The sequence below is a fragment of the Pelophylax lessonae genome, assembly GCF_965119305.1.
Source record: "Pelophylax lessonae genome assembly, chromosome: 5".
Lineage (NCBI taxonomy): Eukaryota > Metazoa > Chordata > Amphibia > Anura > Ranidae > Pelophylax > Pelophylax lessonae.
Window position 1 is genome coordinate 199,514,351 of NC_138772.1, and position 19,218 is coordinate 199,533,568.

General features: G+C 42.1%; 1 protein-coding gene across 3 annotated transcripts in view; it reads left to right on the forward strand.

The window, feature by feature from the left end:
• The window catches only part of ELMO1 (engulfment and cell motility 1), a 604,300-nt gene that overhangs the window by 500,151 nt on the left and 84,931 nt on the right, over positions 1-19,218 (forward strand). For all 3 annotated transcript variants that reach the window (XM_082257836.1, XM_082257837.1, XM_082257838.1), the window contains one exon: positions 8,435-8,598. In XM_082257836.1, coding sequence (XP_082113962.1) covers positions 8,435-8,598 — 164 coding nt within the window. The remainder of the gene's footprint in view (positions 1-8,434; positions 8,599-19,218) is intronic.

The following is a 19,218-nucleotide window of genomic DNA, read 5'->3' on the forward strand; positions in this document are numbered from 1 at the left end:
ACAGGTTTTCATTGTGCACCATTACAACCTTCTATTCACTGGCCTCCTAACAAAGTTGATAAGGAGGACATCAAGTACCTGTATAGCATCCTTGTTTGCCCCTCCCTTGCCCCACACTGTCAGCACTGAGGTCACATTAGCTGAGCGAGGAAGAAAAAAGTTTGAATACTAATTAGTACCAGTTTGCAAAGCTGTGTTTTGCTTTGGAAGAACAAATTGACTCTAAAGCCCCGTACACACGCACCGATTTCTGGCAGTGAATTTTCGGCCAACGTCCGATCGGCCGATTGTCGGCTTGTTAGTATGATGCTTCCGACAACTGACTGTGACTTTTCGGCCGAACAAAATCTGGTGTGCAGACTATAAAATTTTTGTTGGCCGTCAACAGAACGGCTGATTGTTCGTCAGTCAGTACAGATTTCGGCAGACAAAAATGTGATGAGCAAGACTGGGCATGCTCAGAGAAGAAAAAACACACGAAAAGTAAACCAGAACATGACATCACTTCTGCAGTTGGTTGTTGTTGGCAGACAAAATTTGTGTGCAGTCTAGAGCACATTTCAACCAACACAACAACACTGGAAAAAAGACGGCCGATCGGTCGGCCAACAATCGGTGCGTGTGTATGAGGCTTAACATTGGGTGTTCTACATGTGTGGATGTTGCTGCGATATGTAAAACTATTAGTGTAGTTTTTCACATTTGAGAATGGGGTGCCTTGACATAGTGCAGAATTTTAAAGAGTGCCTTGATTAAAAAAAGACTGAGAAACACTGCGTTCAACAATTGTGTTGAACAAAATTTTCAAAAAGTATGTTAAAGAGCAAATACACATGGTGTGCTCCACTATAGTTTGGTTAAGGTAGCGTAAATCTCCTTTCGGTTTTAAAATGTTTCTGGGAATGATGGGTAGATCTCAGTTACCATCACTGCATGACAGAACATGCTTAAATCAAGCAACAGAAGGGATGTTCTTGGCTCCAACAAGCCAGGCAGATGCCTGGTGTACTGTGAGGCCAAGGGTACCAGATTCCTAAGGGGCCCGGAGGGCAGCTAAAGGACTTGCTGACTGTGCTTAATCACAGCTCCCAACTGTTCCTCTTTTGGAGCCACATCTCAAAAGTAACCATTACTGCATGGCTGGACACACTTATCTCAAGCAACAGAAAGGATGTTTCTAGCTCCAAGCAAACCAGGATGCTGCTTGTTATGCTGTTAGGCTAATGGCACCAGATTTGGAAGGAGCCCAGAGGATGGCTGAGGCACTTACTGTTTGTGTTTAATCATAGCTCCCAACTGTTTATTTTTTTTAAACCAAATCTCAATAGTGGATATGTCAAGCAACAGAAGGGATTTTCCTAGCCCCAGACAAGCCAGGCAGCAGTCCACGGTGCTGTCTGGCCGAGGGCAGTAGATTTGGAAGGGGCTTGGAAGGGAGATTGAAACCTTTACTGTGTTTAATCTTTAGCTCCATCTGTCTGTCATTTGGAGGGACAATTCCTCTTTTTGGAACCTAATCTGAGTGTCCCTTTCAACCTTTCCACCCTCTTAGATGTGCCGTACAGACCTGTATATAAGCCTGCACTGTTTACTGTACAAAGTATTCATATTGCACTACACTTTTCATCTAGCCCCTTTAAATGATTGTATCAGTTTAGTTTCAACATAGGTACAATATTAGGAAAAAATTAGAGATGAAAAAAACCTCAGTGGGTTTTTCTTGTACATCAGTTCTTCATGTTGCATGTGATCAAGAGTATGGCAAGGGAATATTGCCAATCTAAGAAAGTTGAGTGATATGTGTATAATGGGGATATATTGGGCTGTTGTAAGATCCCAGCCCCAACCTCAGCACATTTCAGATCATATCGACCACACTCACTAACTGACATCATTTCTTCACTAATGCTTTTAACTACAGTAAGGACTACACAACACCTGACCCTGTTATGAAGAAGAGCAGGTGTTATGTTGTCCTAACACACTCCTTGTCCTTAGGTGACAACAGTGTTCTGTATGGTTGTCACCCTAGGACAGGAAGTGTGTTAATGTCAGGATTACCAAAAATAAAGGCAATGCAGTACTACTCTGAACCAATAAAGTGACCATAAAGTATTAGTGCAAAACACGAATACTTGCACTAATAATATGTGGTCACTTTATTGGTTCGGAGTAGTGTTGCATTGCCTTTATTTTTTGTTAATTCATTTGATGTGGGGACACATGTTTATGCTACCAGCCACTCATTAGATATCACACTAGGGTGGTCTGCGTGGTGGTTGTTTAGTTATTTTGTTTAATGGCAGGATTACCTGCCATCTGAAATTTTTAGGAAAATAAAGGAAAACAAATGTGATAAATCGCTCTCTTCATTCTTCTCAAAACCACCTGCTCTCTAGCCCCCTTGTCACCTCCTCCCATGCTCGCCTCCAGGACTTTTCCAGAGCCTCTCCAATCCTATGGAACTCCTTCCCTTATCTGTCCGATTATCTCCTACTCTATTAGCTTTTAGGCGATCTCTGAAAATCCTCCTTTTCAGAGAAGCCTATCCTACCAAGCCCTAACAAATGTACCTCCATTTTCTCCATCAACCCATCCCCCACTGTTATTGCCTTTTGTTTCACTTGACCCTCCCTTCTAGATTGTAAGCTCTAACGAGCAGGGCCCTCTATTTCCTCCTGTTTTGAACTGTATTGTCTTCCCTCACATTGTAAAGCGCTGCGCAAACTGTTGGCACTATGTAAATCCTGTATAATAATAATAAAAGAAAAGGAATGCAGCCACCATGGTGACTCAGTGATTGTTGTACCTGATGTAATATCCCAGCCCTAATATCAACAGGTCTTAGATCATATTAACCACACTCACTAACTGATGTCATTTTCTCACTAATGGGGTTTTTTGTTTTTTTTTTAACTACAGTAAGGACACCTAGAAGAAAATTGTTGCACTTTGTCTGACATATCTAAGAATATATTTGTTTATGTCATTTGTTAGGTGCATATGGATATAAAATGGTGAGGTAACTTTGGTTAAGTAGTATATTTATTATGCATTGAATGCCCAATATGGTGTTTTGTGCTGAACCTGATTGGCTACTAGTTTTCTTGTTTGCATGCCCCTGTCTCAGCTCTGCTGTAGATGATATTTATAGTACAACCACATCTTTAGTTAGTAAAAACAAGCGAACCCTCTACATTTTCAAAATTTTCTTCTTCACAAGCCAATTTTTTTTTTTTTTTTTTTTTTTTAAACATGTAATTCCTTTAAGCCTCAAACCTTGCCATCCCAGATATTTTGGAACAACATTTCCCATGATGCTCAACTATACTACAGAGTGCATGAGCATTATGGGAAATGTAGTTCCAAAACATCTGGGGTGCCAAGGTTTGCTATCACTGGACTAGGTCTACTTGAAAATATGCATAATTATATTTTTACAATAAATACATAACTGTGTTGAATTATTTTATATTTTAACATATTCCTGGAGTACAGCTCTAGTTGTATGTTAATCCTACTTTATTGTGAAGGACCTGATTATATTTTGCAACTAGAATTGAGCCCATCAGTTGATGCAAATAAACTGTGTTTACCTAAACTGACTTTAATTCCAGGAGTTTCAGTAGCGGGTGGCTGGTGATATTGAATGCCTTCTTAATGTGCCAGTAACAGAACACAGCTGGGATACTTAGGATTTTATACTTTAATCAGCTTTTAGTGCATAGTATGATACAGCCATCAAATTAATAAAAAGCTATTTTTTTTGTTAAATCTGGGCAGTTAAGCATACCGATTACTAATTACGTAAAAATAAATTTTGCTTCTAAAGTGTTGCTGACTCTTCAGCATGGAGTGTGCAAAAGATTCCTCCTTTTTTCTTTAATTTACTTAACTTCTTGGTAACAATTAAGCAAACATAAATGACAAGCAATAAAAAGCGCATCTAGTTCTTATATTCAGCTGTTATGACTGTTACCATGGAAATAGTTCATAGGCTAGTACACATGTATTTATTTTGTAGACTTTGATGGCATTGGTAAAACTTTTACTGCTCATATCAACTGTGTATGTGCCTCCTGAGGAATGCCAGCTGACTGTTGAGTGTGTATGTGCATACAATTAACATGAAATCTGACTTGCACTCCAGGCTAACCGCCAATTACACAGTGGAAATATATACATGTGAATTGTTTTGCCTGCATCAGTCCACCGAATGTTGTGTTGCAGCCAGTAAAGCAAGGTCCCATACTCCCTAAAACCGTAGTGTAGTCACCTTATATCAAACCTGTGTATTGCCTATTCAAGACAAAGCAACTTCTCCCCAGCATCATAGACGTATCATTCTTTTGATCCTACTCTGCTTCGATTAACCATCAGGTATATGGTACTTCATATATAGTTACATAGTTAGTCCATCTGGCTCAACCAATAAAAAAAAAAAAACGATAAAGATAACACAACTATACAATCCCATATACACAATCCTTTACCCGCAGTTGATCCAGAGGAAGGCGAAAAACCCCAGTAAAGCATGATCCAATTTGCTACAGCAGGGGAAAAAATTCCTTCCTGATCCCCCGAGAGGCAATCCGATATTCCCTGGATCAACTTTACCTATAAATATTAGTACCCAGTTATATTATTTACACCTATGAAAGAATCCATGCCTTTTTTTTTTTAAAGCAATCTAGTGAGCTGGCCAGAACCACCTTTGGAGGGAGTCTATTTCACATTTTCACAGCTCTTACTGTTTTTACTCCTACCAGCTGAACAGAGAAGCAGGTAAAGGAAAAGGTGGAGATCCGTGTTAAGACAGTAATACATGGATTGAAATTCTGCCAATTCAGCAAGGGCCATCAGTATTTCAGTCCATTCATGGGCATAAAGTTTGAACTATTTGTTCACTACTACTTTGAACCGATTGACTTCTGTACAACCATCCAGTGTGATTTCCCCACTCCATCTGCGCTGCAGGGTATAGACCTGCCAATGCTGGTCAGTGTATTCTGACAGCGGAGACATCTCCCCACTATCAGAAAACAATAGCTCAGCTGGGAGAATTATGCCATCCATATTGAGTTTGTTGTTGGGGTAATCAAGTCAGTTTTTTTTTTTTTTTCGTTCAATCTGCTGACTCATCCATGGGCTGCTTTAGCCACTTCTGGACCAGAGGGATTTACCCCCTTAATGACCAGGCCATTTTTTGCGATATGGCATTGCATTATTTTAACTGACAATTGCGCGGTCATGCGACGCTGTATCCTAATAAAATTGATGTCCTTTTTCCCCACAAATACAGCATGCTTTTGGTGGCATTTAATCACCTGTGCGATTTTTATTTTTTTTGCTATGAACAAAAAAAGACAGACAATTCTGAAGAAAAACCCAATATTTTTTACTTTCTGCTATATAACATTCCCAATAAAAAAAAATGTAAAAATCCTATCAAATTTTTTAGGCCAGTATGTATTCTGCTACATATTTTTGGTAAAAAAAAATCCCAATAAGTGTATATTGATTGGTTTGCGCAAAACTTATAGTGTCTACAAACTAGGGGAAAGATGTATATCCTTTTTATTTTTCTTTACTAGTATGGCGGCGATCAACGGTTTTTAGGGGGTCTGCGACATTGCTGCGGATAGATCGGACCCCTAACTGACATTTTTGACACTTTTGGGGGGACCAGTGACAATACTACAGTTATCAGTGCTAAAAAATATGCACTGTTACTGTAATGACACTAGCAGGGAAGGGGTTAACATTGTGGGTGATCAAGGGGTTAAATGTGAGCCTAGGGGAGTGATTCTAACTGTTGAGGGGTGGGGCTTGTGAAATGATCATAGAGACCTGTGATCCTATATAGAAGTATCACAGGGGCTCTGTAATCATTCCAGGGAGAAGAACGGTCAGCTGTGTTTACAACAACTGACCGTTCTTCTCTCACAGCGGGGAGCGATCGTGGGTGTCAGGCAGCAATCGGAAGTCCCTAGCTGCAGGCGCGCAACCGACGTAGGTCTACGTTGGTTTGCGCAGGAGGGCTGCACTGCCGCAGTAAAAAGGCGGCGGGCGGTCCGGAAGAGATTAATGGTCCTCATTGCCGTGATATTTATTCTTCCTTATGGTGGTTCCCTCTTTTGGCCATTTCTATACATTTATGATCAAATTTAGCAAATTAACTATATAGGGAGGTGTGTGCATGGGTATTTATATGAGGAGTCATAGGACTCACTATAGCTAGCTATAGAAACATAACTTTCTCTCCATTCTCTAGTTTGTTGGTCTGTACAGAAAAACACACTAGATGTGAAATGTTAGGCCCCTTTCACACTAGCGGACCGTTCAGATCCACCTGCCAGTTTTTCAGGCGGATCTGAACGGATGCCCCATGCGTCTCTATGGGGCATCGGATTTCAGCAGAGACATGTCCGCTGACATCCGATCCGGTCCGTCAAATCTGGACGACTGGAAACCCTATTTTCCATCCGTCCAGGCGGGACGGTTCTCATCTGATTCCCCATAGTCAACAAAGTGGACCTGACAGCTCTGTCTCTGCACACAGCGCAAAGACAGAGCTGCCATACGCCTGCTCAGCGGGGGGATTGGCGGATCGATCCCCCGCTGAGAAAAACTGAGTCCGCCGATGGACTCGCAAGTGTGTAAGGGGCCTTAGTAGACAGCATGGGCTTGATTTTCTAAAAGTGAGTGTAAAATCTGGTGCAGCTGTGCATTATAACCAGTCAGCTTTTAGCTTCAGCTTGTTCAATTAAGCTTTGACAAAAAAACCCTGCAAGCTTATGGTTTGTTTGCAGAGCTGCACCAGATTTTGCACCGTCCAGTTTTAGTAAATCAACCATGTGTCCTCTAGTAGTTTTTCTAAAATAGTTTCACCAAACAATGGGCAGAGTTTCCATTAGGATGATCTGCACAACTAGTTGCTGCTTTTAAAAATCTTCATGTTTATTGAAAAACCACAGTGTACAAACACAGATAAAACCAGTTGATGCATTTCAGCCTTCAAGGCCTTAGTCATAACTACTGTTATGACTAAGGCCTTGTAGGCTGAAACACATCAACTGGTTTTATCTGTGTTTGTACACTGTGGTTTTTCAATAAACATGAAGATTTTTAAAAGCAGCAACTGATTGTAAAGATCATCTTAATAGATTGCTTTTTACAGACAAACTACTGTGAATTAAGCGCCCGTGAGCTCTGTTGATATTGTTGTGTTAAGGGACAGAGCTTATACAAAAGGATTTCATCATTCTGGTGTGCCTAGGACAGTGTGATGCCTAAATACAGCTCCCTATATGATATCCAAATTGTCAGATATTAATAAATACACTGGGGGAAATTAATAAATAGTTTCTGAAACCAGTTCTTTTTTAACCAGTACCTTTGCCCATACCAACCAGTCAGTTTCTATCTTGCATTTTGTCCACACAGCTTATAAAATTAAAATTTACCAGCTAATTGGCTCCACTCCAGTTGAGACACTCTTAGACTTTTCTACCCCCCCCCCCCCATTGTTTTGAAATTAACCTATGGCCAAATCATACACAATTAAATATTTACAGGTCAGCCTATAATAAGGCTTACCTGTAGGTACTGTGAATATCTCCTAAACTTGCACTGTTTAGGAGATATAAAGAGTGCATGCAGCCAATGATGTTGCCGATGCATGTGCTCTGAAGGTCTGGCATATGGTTCAAGGACCTTCAGAGCCCATGCCATAAACGGCGGCTCCCTTGCACATGCGCGGGAGTGACGTCATTGCGCCCCTGGCCACTCATGTAGCCGGAGGCCACAAACCCAGAAGGAAGACCGGGGAAATTCGTCAGCCCTCTTAGTGGTGATGGCGCAGTGCTGGAGGGCTTCATTTGTGCGATGCATAATAGCACATTATGGCATTGCCTTGCAGTTATTTATTTATTTATTTTTTTAAACAACTGCAGTTTACTACCACTTTAAAGCAAGCCCTTATCAATCTCGGTGTATCTATAAGCTTTATGATGAAATTCATTTTCAAATTTCACAACATAGGTACTGAAATTTTAGCTTTTTTATATGAGAGCAAATCTTGACAGCCTGCCTGCCTTCTAACGTGTAAGCAACCGATGGGGACCTACAATCTTGGTTGCGATCTTTGACAATTAATAACTTTTATTAAAAGCAGCTATAGAACAGAGATTATGAGTTTAACGCCATTTAACAGCTTGTTAGAAATATGTAAATAGTTAAACGTCCATAACCTGGGTCTATGTGCAGATTAAGTATACCTTTGGCTTTGACCGAATAAGTACAATGTGTTGTTATGTGATATTTATAAAAGTTTAATGAGGCACATTTAATTAGGAAGCTGAGAATGTTACCTGCCCATGCACGAAGTGATTGTATACTCTGTTCATAGCATTTCTAATTGTTTATTCTGTAGGTGATGCAAGTCGTGAAAGAACAGATCATGAGAGCACTCACAAACAAACCAAGTTCTCTGGACCAGTTCAAAAGTAGACTTCAGAACCTCAGCTATACCGAGATCTTGAAAATCCGTCAGTCAGAGAGAATGAACCAGGAAGATTTTCAGTCCCGTCCGATCCTGTAAGTACTGATTTTCACTTCTTGTGCATATGATGCCCATTCAAGAAATGAGGAGTACACTGGGACATAAGAGCACAGACCTACTAAAAAACATTGTCAGAAGTCATTATCTTTCCCCACTATGCTAAAAATGTGGTTTTATTTCTTTGTCTGTGTCCCCATTGGAGAAATATACCACCACATCCTGTTGGACCAAAATTAAAAAAAAATAAATGACTGCAATTAAAAATATGATGGGTTTTAACCCTTCCCTGTTCTATCCAATATAAAAGAACATTTTGGCAGGTGTTGGTTATAAGAAAAATGCATCACGCAAGTTGCCAGTCTAATCCGGTACTTTGTGTTGCTTTTGCATGTGGCACAGCTTTTGTCTGTGTATAGATTTTGCGTATATAAATGGCACAATACTGTATTTGGTTCAGGGCTCAAATACCATTGGGTAAATATTTGCTTGGATTTGTATACTCTGTGCGTCAGTTGGTTTTCTCCCACATGCTGTCGGATTAATCCCCTTCTGTTCAAAACGATCATTGTGTGCTTGTGTGATTATATAGATGAATATTCCCTTAAAGCTGTACGTCAGGCATCCCGCTAAATATAATACATATATATATATATATATATATATATATATATATATATATATATATATATATATATATATATATATATATACACAGCAAGAAAAAGTATGTGAACTCTTTGGAATGATATGGATTTCTGCACAAATTGGTCATAAAATGTGATCATGTGATCTGATCATCATCTAAGTCACAACAATAGACAATCATAGTCTGCTTAAACTAATAACACACAAATAAAACACATGTTTTTATTGAACACACCATGTAAACATTCACAGTGCAGGTGGAAAAAGTATTTGAATCCTTGGATTTAATAACTGGTTGAACCTCCTTTGGCAGCAATAACTTCAACCAAACGTTTTCTGTAGTTGCAGATCAGACGTGCACAAAGGTCAGGAATAATTCTTGACCATTCCTCTTTACAGAACTGTTTCAATTCAGCAATGTTCTTGGGATGTCTGGTGTGAATCGCTTTCTTGAGGTCATGCCACAGCATCTCAATCGGGTTGAGGTCAGGACTTTGACTGGGCCACTTCAGAAGGCGTATTTTCTTCTGTTTAAGCCATTCTGTGGTTGATTTACTTCTATGCTTCGGGTCATTGTCCTGTTGCAACACCCATCTTCTGTTGAGCTTCAGCTGGTAGACAGATGGCCTTAAGTTCTCCTACAAAATGTCTTGATAAACTTGGGAATTCATTTTTCCTTCGATGATAGCAATCAGTCCCGGCCCTTACGCAGCAAAGCAGCCCCAAACCATGATGCCCCCACCACCATACTTCACAGTTGGGATGAGGTTTTGATGTTGGTGTGCTGTGCCTCTTTTTCGCCACACATAGTGTTGTGTGTTTCTTCCAAACAACTCAACTTTGGTTTCATCTGTCCACAGAATATTTTGCCAATACTGCTGTGGAACATCCAGGTGATCTTGTGCAAACTGTAAATGTGCAGCAATGTATTGTTTGGACAGCAGTGGCTTCCTCTGTGGTATCCTCCCATGAAATCCATTCTTGTTTAGTGTTTTACGTATTGTAGATTCGCTAACAGAGATGTTAGCATTTGCCAGTGACTTTTGTAAGTCTTTAGCTGGCACTCTAGGATTCTTCTTCACCTCACTGAGCAGTCTGCACTGTGCTCTTGCAGTCATCTTTACAGGACGGCCACTCCTAGGGAGAGTAGCAGCAGTGCTGAACTTTCTCCATTTATAGACATTTTGTCTTACCGTGGACTGATGAACAGCAAGGCTTTGGGAGATACTTTTATAACCCTTTCCAGCTTTATGCAAGTCAACAATTCTTAATCGTAGGTCTTCTGAGAGCTCTTTTGTGCAAGGCATCGTTTACATCAGGCAATGCTTCTTGTGAAAAGCAAACCCAGAACTGGTGTGTGTTTTTTATAGGGCAGCTGTAACCAACACCTCCAATCTCATCTCATTGATTGGACTCCAGTTGGCTGACATCTCACTCTAATTAGCTCTTGGAGATGTCATTAGTCTAGGGGTTCACATACTTTTTCCACCTGCACTGTGAATGTTTACATGGTGTGTTCAATAAAAACATGGCAACATTTCATTCTTTGTGTGTTATTAGTTTAAGCAGACTGTGATTGTCTATTGTTGTGACTTAAGCCCCATACACACGCGTCAAAAATTGGCAGGGAATTTTCGTCCGATGACGATCTGCCGATTTTCGGCTTGTTAGTATGATGCTTCCGACAACCAACTCCGACTTTTCGGCCGAAAAAATCTGGTGTGCAGACTATAAAATTTTTGTTGGCCGTCAACACAACGGCCGATTTTCGTGCAGTCAGTATAGATTTCGACTGGGAAAAATCTGATGAGCAAGTCTGGGCATGCTCAGTGAAGAAAGAACACAAAGAAAGCAAACCAACACATGACATCACTTCTGAAGTAGAATTTTGTTGGGCGAAAAAATTCGTGTGCAGTCTAGGCACATTTCAACCAACAAAACACAACTCTGGACAAAAGACGGACGATTGGTCGTCCGATAATCGTTGCGTGTGTACGGGGCTTTAGATGATTAGATCACATTTTATGACCAATTTGTGCAGAAATCCATATCCTTCCAAAGGGTTCACATACTTTTTCTTGCAGCTGTGTATGTATGTATATATATATATATATATTCACACACACAGTATATATATACATACAGTGTGTATGTATGTGTGTGTGTGTATATGTGTGTGTATATATATATATATATATATATACCGGCTGTTGAATCTCCTAAATAATTTGTGTTTCTGTCCATTTTATTCTTGATATTTACACAGCCCTGCCAAAAAGCACAAAGACCTTACTTTTCTTTACTGCAGTGCATTAATGTCCCTTTCCTAGGTTGTGACGGGATAATAAATGAGAAGCTGCAGACTGATGGTCTCATCTTTCAGTCATTCCACTCTCACTTTTTGTCAGGATATTACTTGAAAGCAGCATAAGTGCTACGGCACAAATGGCTGTCTCTTTGTGCTGCTTCTCCCTCTCACAATCTGAACTCTGCTGTACAGGGGACTGCAGGAGGTTTACATTAAGTCCATGAATGGTTTCTAATGTCAAGATTGGTTGCACTGATATGTACAGAGCAAAACTGCATTACCAGCAGGTATATAGAATGTAGCTAAATTCACATTAAATAAAACACAAATCATAATGGGCAACACACTCTCTACTTCAAATCCAAACTTTTATTTCAACTATTTTTCCACAAATGCAGTCACTATGATGCTATACTGTAGTATCTTTGACGCCGTAATACAAAAAAAAAACTTGTGCTTTTTTAAACGTATCTAGTTGTAGCAACTGAAAGAAAAAGAAAGTAAAGTCGGCAGCAACTTATTTTTTTACCCACAGACAGCAGAAAATCCTCTTCTGTAGGTAAAGATGTAGCCACTATTTGCCTTCAGCCTGTGGTGTTGATTTACTAAAGGAAAGCAGTGCTTTAAGTGGGCCAGTATGCACTGGTACTCAGTACCGCCACTTCCAAATATGGCTCTTGAGCATACCGCCACCTCTCCGTGCGCCTAAGCGTACCAGTATGCTCATTTTGGACATCCGCACCCTCAGTTGCCCCCGCCCAAGAATATATCCCACTCCAGAGCCAGACCAGTCACCACCAGTGAGTCCCCCTGCTCCGGAGTCCCAGCCCAGGCCAGGGGGGGTGCTCTGTGGGGACTCTGATGTGGGGTGGGGGGGGGGGCGAAAAAATTATAGGCTATAATAGAGTACCGGCACCTCTTTTGGGCCACTTCAAGCACTGAAGGCAAGTATACTGTGCACTTTGCAAAGTGCAGTTGCACGCTACAAGTGCAGTTGCTACCGAGCTTAGTAAATTAGCAGAAGCTCTGCTGACTTCCATCATCCAATCATGTGCAAGCAAAAATGCTGTGTTTTTTTTTTTTTTTTCTTGCACGTGATTGGGTATTATTTACTAAGTGAAGCTTTACCTCATTTACTAAACCTTGGAGCAACTGGACTTGCAGAGTGCACCCCTATATGTCTGTGCTGATGCTTTGTGCAACACCCCAGAACAAAACTGCATACAGCTGCATTTTTAATTCATTCAGTGAGTGGCTGTAAAGGGCAACTGCGGGTCCCAGGAGAGTGTTTACTCTTAAGCAATATATTTTTCTCTGCTCTGCTGTTACGTGACATTTCTTGCTAGATAATAAACCAGATCCACCACTGAAGACCTACACCCTGGACATCAAGATGATTAGTCTACAGTTTCTTAACCTCTTTACCACTGCTCACATTGCTGCTACTGCTACTGCAGCAATGTGGCTCGTTATCGTCCAGCGACGTAAACCTACGTCACTGGACTCCGCCCCTTGTGGGCGGCGCGCGCGCGCCGCCGGAGGCTCTCTCCCACTGTTTTCAGTCACAGCGGGAGTCGGGCCAGGGGAGGAGTGGCGGCGATCGCCGCTGCTCTTCCCCGATCGTCGGGGAATCTAGTTTGGAGATCCGCCCGCTTGTGTAAACAGAGCGGGCGGATCTCCTCAGTGACAAGGAGTGACAGATTGCAGTGTTCAGCATAGCTGAACATGCAATCTGTCCTTGTGTCACTCAGTCACCTCCCTCCCCACACGTTAGTAAGCACCAGGCATACATTAACCCCTCCCTCTCCAATAAAATTAACCCCTTCCCCGCCAGTGTCATTTTTACAGTAACAGTGCATATATATAGCACTGATTACTGCAGTAATGTCACTGGTACCCCCAAAAGTGTCAAAAATGTCAGTCAAGGGTCCGATCTGTCTGCCGCAATATCGCAGTCCTGCAAAAAAAATTGCAGATCGCCGCCATTACATGTTAAAAAAAAAAAAAACACCAAAAATGACAGAAATCTTTCCCTTAGTTAGTAAACGCAATAACTTTTGCGAAAACCAGTCAAAATACGCTTATTGTGATTTTTTTTCTACCAAACATAGGTAGCAGAAAACAAATTGGCCAAAAATGTAAAAAAAAATAGATTTTTCCTTTTTTTGGGGGGGGGGAATTTCACATAAAAATTTTTTAAAAATATTGTTATTTTTTCAAAATAAACGCTCTTTTTTTGTTTATAGCGCAAAAAGTAAAAATCGCACAGGTGATCAAATACCACCAAAAGAAAGCTCTGTTTGTGGGAAAAAAAGGACGTAAGTTACGTTTGGGTACGGCGTCGCACGACAGCGCAATTGTCAGTTAAAGTCGCACAGCGCCGAATCGCAAAGAGTGGCCCAGACGTAAGACAGCAAAATCCTCCGGTGGTAAAGTGGTTAATCACCTGTCAGTACAGCAGCACATCTGCTCTCAGCCTCTCTTACTGGTGCAGAGGCTGAAAGTCCTCAAGCTAAAACTCACTGCAAGTGGAATCAAAGTACAAATTGTGCAGACCCAAAAGTAAAGAAACCAAAATTGGAAAATTCTCACATTCAGATTACGATTGAAGCCCACCAATTCTACTTTTGCAGTGGGAAAAATACTTCCTTTATTTCTAGCTCTAGTAGAGTCCCCCTTCAGCCTCCCCTCTAAGGTGCTTCCAGCTGTGGTTATATGCTTGGCCTCACCATGTACAATACAAGATTAATAGCCCTGCATTATATTTGATGATGTTGAGGGAACAGCCACAGACCAGAGCTTTGAGAGAATGCCGGAGACGGCTGTAGCGAGGGATAGGATAAGTAGTCCTGCCTATTCCTGTACTCCCGAGATACAAAAAGCTGCAAGATAGATATCTTCTAATTCTTGGAGTTGGACTTTAAAAGCATTACAGCTATATCCTGGTCCAGGTTTCACCAGAAAAGGCTTTTCAGGCAAAATCTTTTGGTATCCTGAATGTAAATATATAAAAACTTTTAGTTTTTATACTCTTGGGTCTCTGCTGTCTGTGCTTTGATTCTGCTTGCGCTGAGTTTCATCTGGAGGGCTTTCAAATAATCCAGCCTGAGATGTGCTGATAGGATTGTGGCTGCACTGACAGTATGCGGATGCACTGATCTTGGATTCCACATTGTAGGCCTGTAGAGAGAGAGTGGTGTATTCAATTTTTTAACCAGCTGGAAATATAATTTAACAGTGGATCAAAGAACACCTTATTCTTTAGGATTAGAAGACAATATCTTTACCTGTATAGAAGGATTCTCTGCTGTGGGAAAAATCTATTTGGCTGCAGGCTTTACATTCTGTTACTCTCAGTTGCTATAACTAGATTTTATTACTTAGCAGGAATCAAGCCATAAGACAGTGTGAAACATTTATCCATAGCAATGTAACAAATGGGAGGAATGAATCTATAAAAAATACAATATGAAGAATAAGGCAAGCTCCACAAAGTTGGATGTCCTAATATTAAGTAGGTGACAGAAGCACAATTACCTCCTTATGTTACTGTATTGATTACAGTTTACTTCATTTTTCTGATGGGGGAGAGGGAGATGTGATGGGGAAGTGTGAGGTGAACCAGAAGTGTGAAGGGAGTCTGGATGTATTGGAAGAAGGATAAGAGGCCTCGACAAATGTGAAAGTAGGGAGAACAGGGCACAATTACATATTTTAAATTGGTTGTAAAACTTATTAATAAAATCTGAGCAAAGAACATATATCTGTAGTGTTTACTTATCTCTCTCCAAAGCTCTAAGTATCGTTTCTCTCTGGTGCTTCGTTCCTCTGTTATCAGGATGAGACACTTTTGAGGCACATGAGATAATATTTGTGTCAAGGAGGGAGCACAGCACGCAGCTTGTCTATTTACAACACAGTTCTGCTGTGGTATGTCTATTCCTCCAATCGGCTCTCAAACATGGTAACTGCAGCCTCTCTGCCCCCTCCTCTGTGATACTAACAGATGAAGGAGGATTTTAACATTTCCCGGCCCTTTTGAAGGGGTGTAGGGAAGAGAGGGCTGCAGATAAACAAGTAAAACCTATGTAGGAGGATTTGTTTCATCTCTGTGTATCATCTAAAGGCTGTTCACTTTACTGGGTATGTGTAAGGGTTTACAACCCCTTTAATACAGCACAGGATTGTTATTGTTGTGTCTAGGTTACTACAGTAACAAAGTGACAGTGTTGGTAGAAACATCTTGAGACTTGACATAGACAGTAGGATTCAAGGTGGAGAGGGTGGTGTGTTTTTTTCATATGGGTTTCCTACACTAGTTTCTTTTGAAAGTACATGTTTCCAGTTAATCCACATCTCTGAGTAAAAGGACCAGATAATCCCTGTAATGGAAATTCTACAAATCACTGAAAATGTGAAAGGTAAATTACTGGCACGAAAAACTAGTTTTAACATCTCTCAGTAAACGTAGTAGGGAAGCACAGGGAACAGGAAACATTTGGTTGGGTAGGAGGCAGGATAAATAGCCTTACAGCAGCTGGACACAAACACAGCAGAGCAGTAAGGAGATCCAGCTGGTAACCAGCAGATCACATGCTATTTCCACAGCAGAGTGTCATCAGCAGATGAATGAGGATAAGAAAGTACATCTTACAATAGGGGCATTAGATTGCAAGCTGCCCATGAGCAAAGACTCTACAGACAATTCATGGTATCTATGCACTTTAATATTGATGGTACTGTGCCCATAATTATCCATGCATACAAATAAATACAGCAGTTACTTTATTAATAATTGGAGAGGAAACACAAGCGGCATCTGAGTATAGCACATGAAGCAATTTATTAAACAAGGTATACAGGTACTCACAATTAAATATGAGTTGAATCATGTATGGCACAGTGAAGCAAATATCCCTTTGGGAAGGGATACATCAGGATGGCATCTGCGGCTGGCGGGGATGTATGCGATGGCTGTCAATCCTTCCACTGGTCAGCGCTGGGTCCGTGCAGCTATCCGTGACAAGTACTTCCGGGCGCAGGGGGGTTGCCAAAGCGACGCGTTTAGGAAGCATGTGCTCCTTCTTTAGGCCTATCTATGCCATGTCCATAACGGCCCTAAATAGGGCTGGAGCGGCAATCACTGGAGCAGCATCCACTGGGTCCTAAAGAACCAAACTCACAGTGGCCATCACCAGTGCTAAAGGACACTGACAGCTATGGATTAAATTGTATAGACCAATAGGGATATTAAAAATATGTTTTAAAATATCCCTTCCCACAGGGAGATTTGCTTCACAGTGCCATACATTCATACTCATATTTAATTGTGAGCACCTGTATACCTTGTCTAATAAATTGATTGATGTGCTACACTCTCCAGTAACCCACAAGCCCCTTCTTGCTTGAACACTGAGCAGCCGTTTAAAGGAGCCAGCACAGGAACATCATCAAGGACATTATTTGAACTTTTTATACAACCCTTATTGTAATTTTTAATTCCCCCATTACACCACATCATCAATGGGATGAAGGCTTTTCCATGTTCTTTGCGCCAGTATGATGTCCCATGTTTTTTTTTATTAATTATGTCCTTTATCAATAATATATCGAATCCACAACATTCTAGAACTGTTTTAATGCTCAGCAGCCCACTTTTATTAAAAATGCAGGTGTTTCCACTATCCGTTAAAACAGAACAATAAATGACATTAGCCTCCCAGCTCTTTCTTGCAGCACCGCAGCCCAGGCCTCAACCTTGGCCTCTGGATTGGTCCTTTGGACTGGTTTACAGTACCTACTGTGCTCATATGCAATCTATGCACTTCTCTAATTCATCATCTGCATATCACTCACAGATTCCCCGCTGCATTGGGCCCATGCCCTCACCTGGGCAGGGTTCCTTCTGTCTACTTGGTGCAGCCCACCTGTCTTCTCAATGGAGCCCGAGCTGTGGCTATGTCTTTGCAAATAAAGGGTGTGCACACTTATACACATAGTTTGTCGGTTCCTAGTAAATTTCTCAACTGCAGTTTGGAGGCTTCATCCGTGACATCAGAACTCCAGACCCCAGAGAAAGCTGTAAGACCGACTTTCTTCACTTAGTACAGACACTCTGGAGCCCCTAACTCTGCCTCACAGTGGCAGGGCTTCACATTGTGTGTATGTGTGTGTATATATATATATATATATATAAATTATTTTTATTTATTTTTTTTATTTTTAGGCAGGTGTGAAAAAAATGCTGCAAATTAACAATGCTTTAAGGAAAAGTTAATTTTTATCAATTAACCACTTCAATACAGGGCACTTTCACCCCCTTCCTGCCCAGGCCAATTTTCCCCTTTTAGCGATGTTGCATTTTGAATGACAATTGCGCGGTCATGCAACACTTTACCTACACCAAATTTATGTCATTTTCCCCCCCACAAATAGAGCTTTCTTTTGGTGGTATTTGATCACCTCTGGGTTTTTTTCTTTTTTGCTAAACAAATATAAAAAGACCGAAAAGTTTGGAAAAAAAAAAAAAAGTTTTTTTGTTTATGTTATACAATTTTGTAAATAAATATGTTTTTTCCTGCACTGATGAGCACTGATGAGGCGGCACTGATGGGCACTAATGGGCGGCACTGATGGGCACTGATAGGCGGCACTGGTGGGCAATAATGGGCACTGGTGGGCGACACTGATAGATGGCAATGATGGGCACTGGTGGGCAGCACTGATAGGGAGGGCACTGGCGGGCAGCACTGATGGGGAGGGCAATGGGGGGCTCCCTGAGCCCTGATTGCCATCCCTGGTGGCCATAGTGGGCATCCCTGGGGTCATAGGTGGGCAGGGCCGGACTGGCCTACCGGGATACCGGGAAATTTCCCGTTGGGCCGCCGGCCCTGGGGCCGCTTTAAGATTGTGGCCGCTTTAAGACGCGGCCGCTATTGTGGCCGCTTTAAGACGCGGCCGCTATTGTGGCCGCTTTAAGACGCGGCCGCTATTGGGACCGCGCCGCGGCCGCGCTGTGATGCCCGCTGCAGCCCTGGTGAAGTCTTTACTACGTCAGCCGCTATGAGCGGCATGACGTCAGATCTGGCGGGAGCGGCTGCGCGGTGCTCACGGAACAGCAAGACGGACGGGACGGTCACGGTGACGGCGCCAAGAGAGAGAGAGACCCACTACACAGATGCCAGCCCAGCAGCATAAGTCTGACCAAGTTAGTAATAAAAATCAGCAGACTGCAGTGCAATTATTGATCCCATCCTCAGACCTCCACCAGACCACCACTGACTGCCCCCTGCTGATCTCACCACCCCACAGATCTTATCCCTAGTAGGATGGGGGGGAAGCAGTGGCGGTGGGGAGGATGGCACCCCCCATCACCACTGCCACCAATCTCCCCTCACCACCACCACTGCCACCGATTCCCACCCCCCTCACCACCACCACCGATTCCCACTCCCTCACCACCACTGCCACCGATTCCCACCCCCCTCACCATCACCACCACTGCCACCGATTCCCACCCCCCTCACCACCACCACCGATTCCCACCCCCCTCACCACCGATTCCCACCCCCCCCTCACCACCACCACCACTGCCACCGATTCCCACCCCCTCACCACCACCACCACTGCCACCGATTCCCACCCCCCTCACCACCACTGCCACCGATTCCCATCCCCCCTCACCACCACCACCGATTCCCAC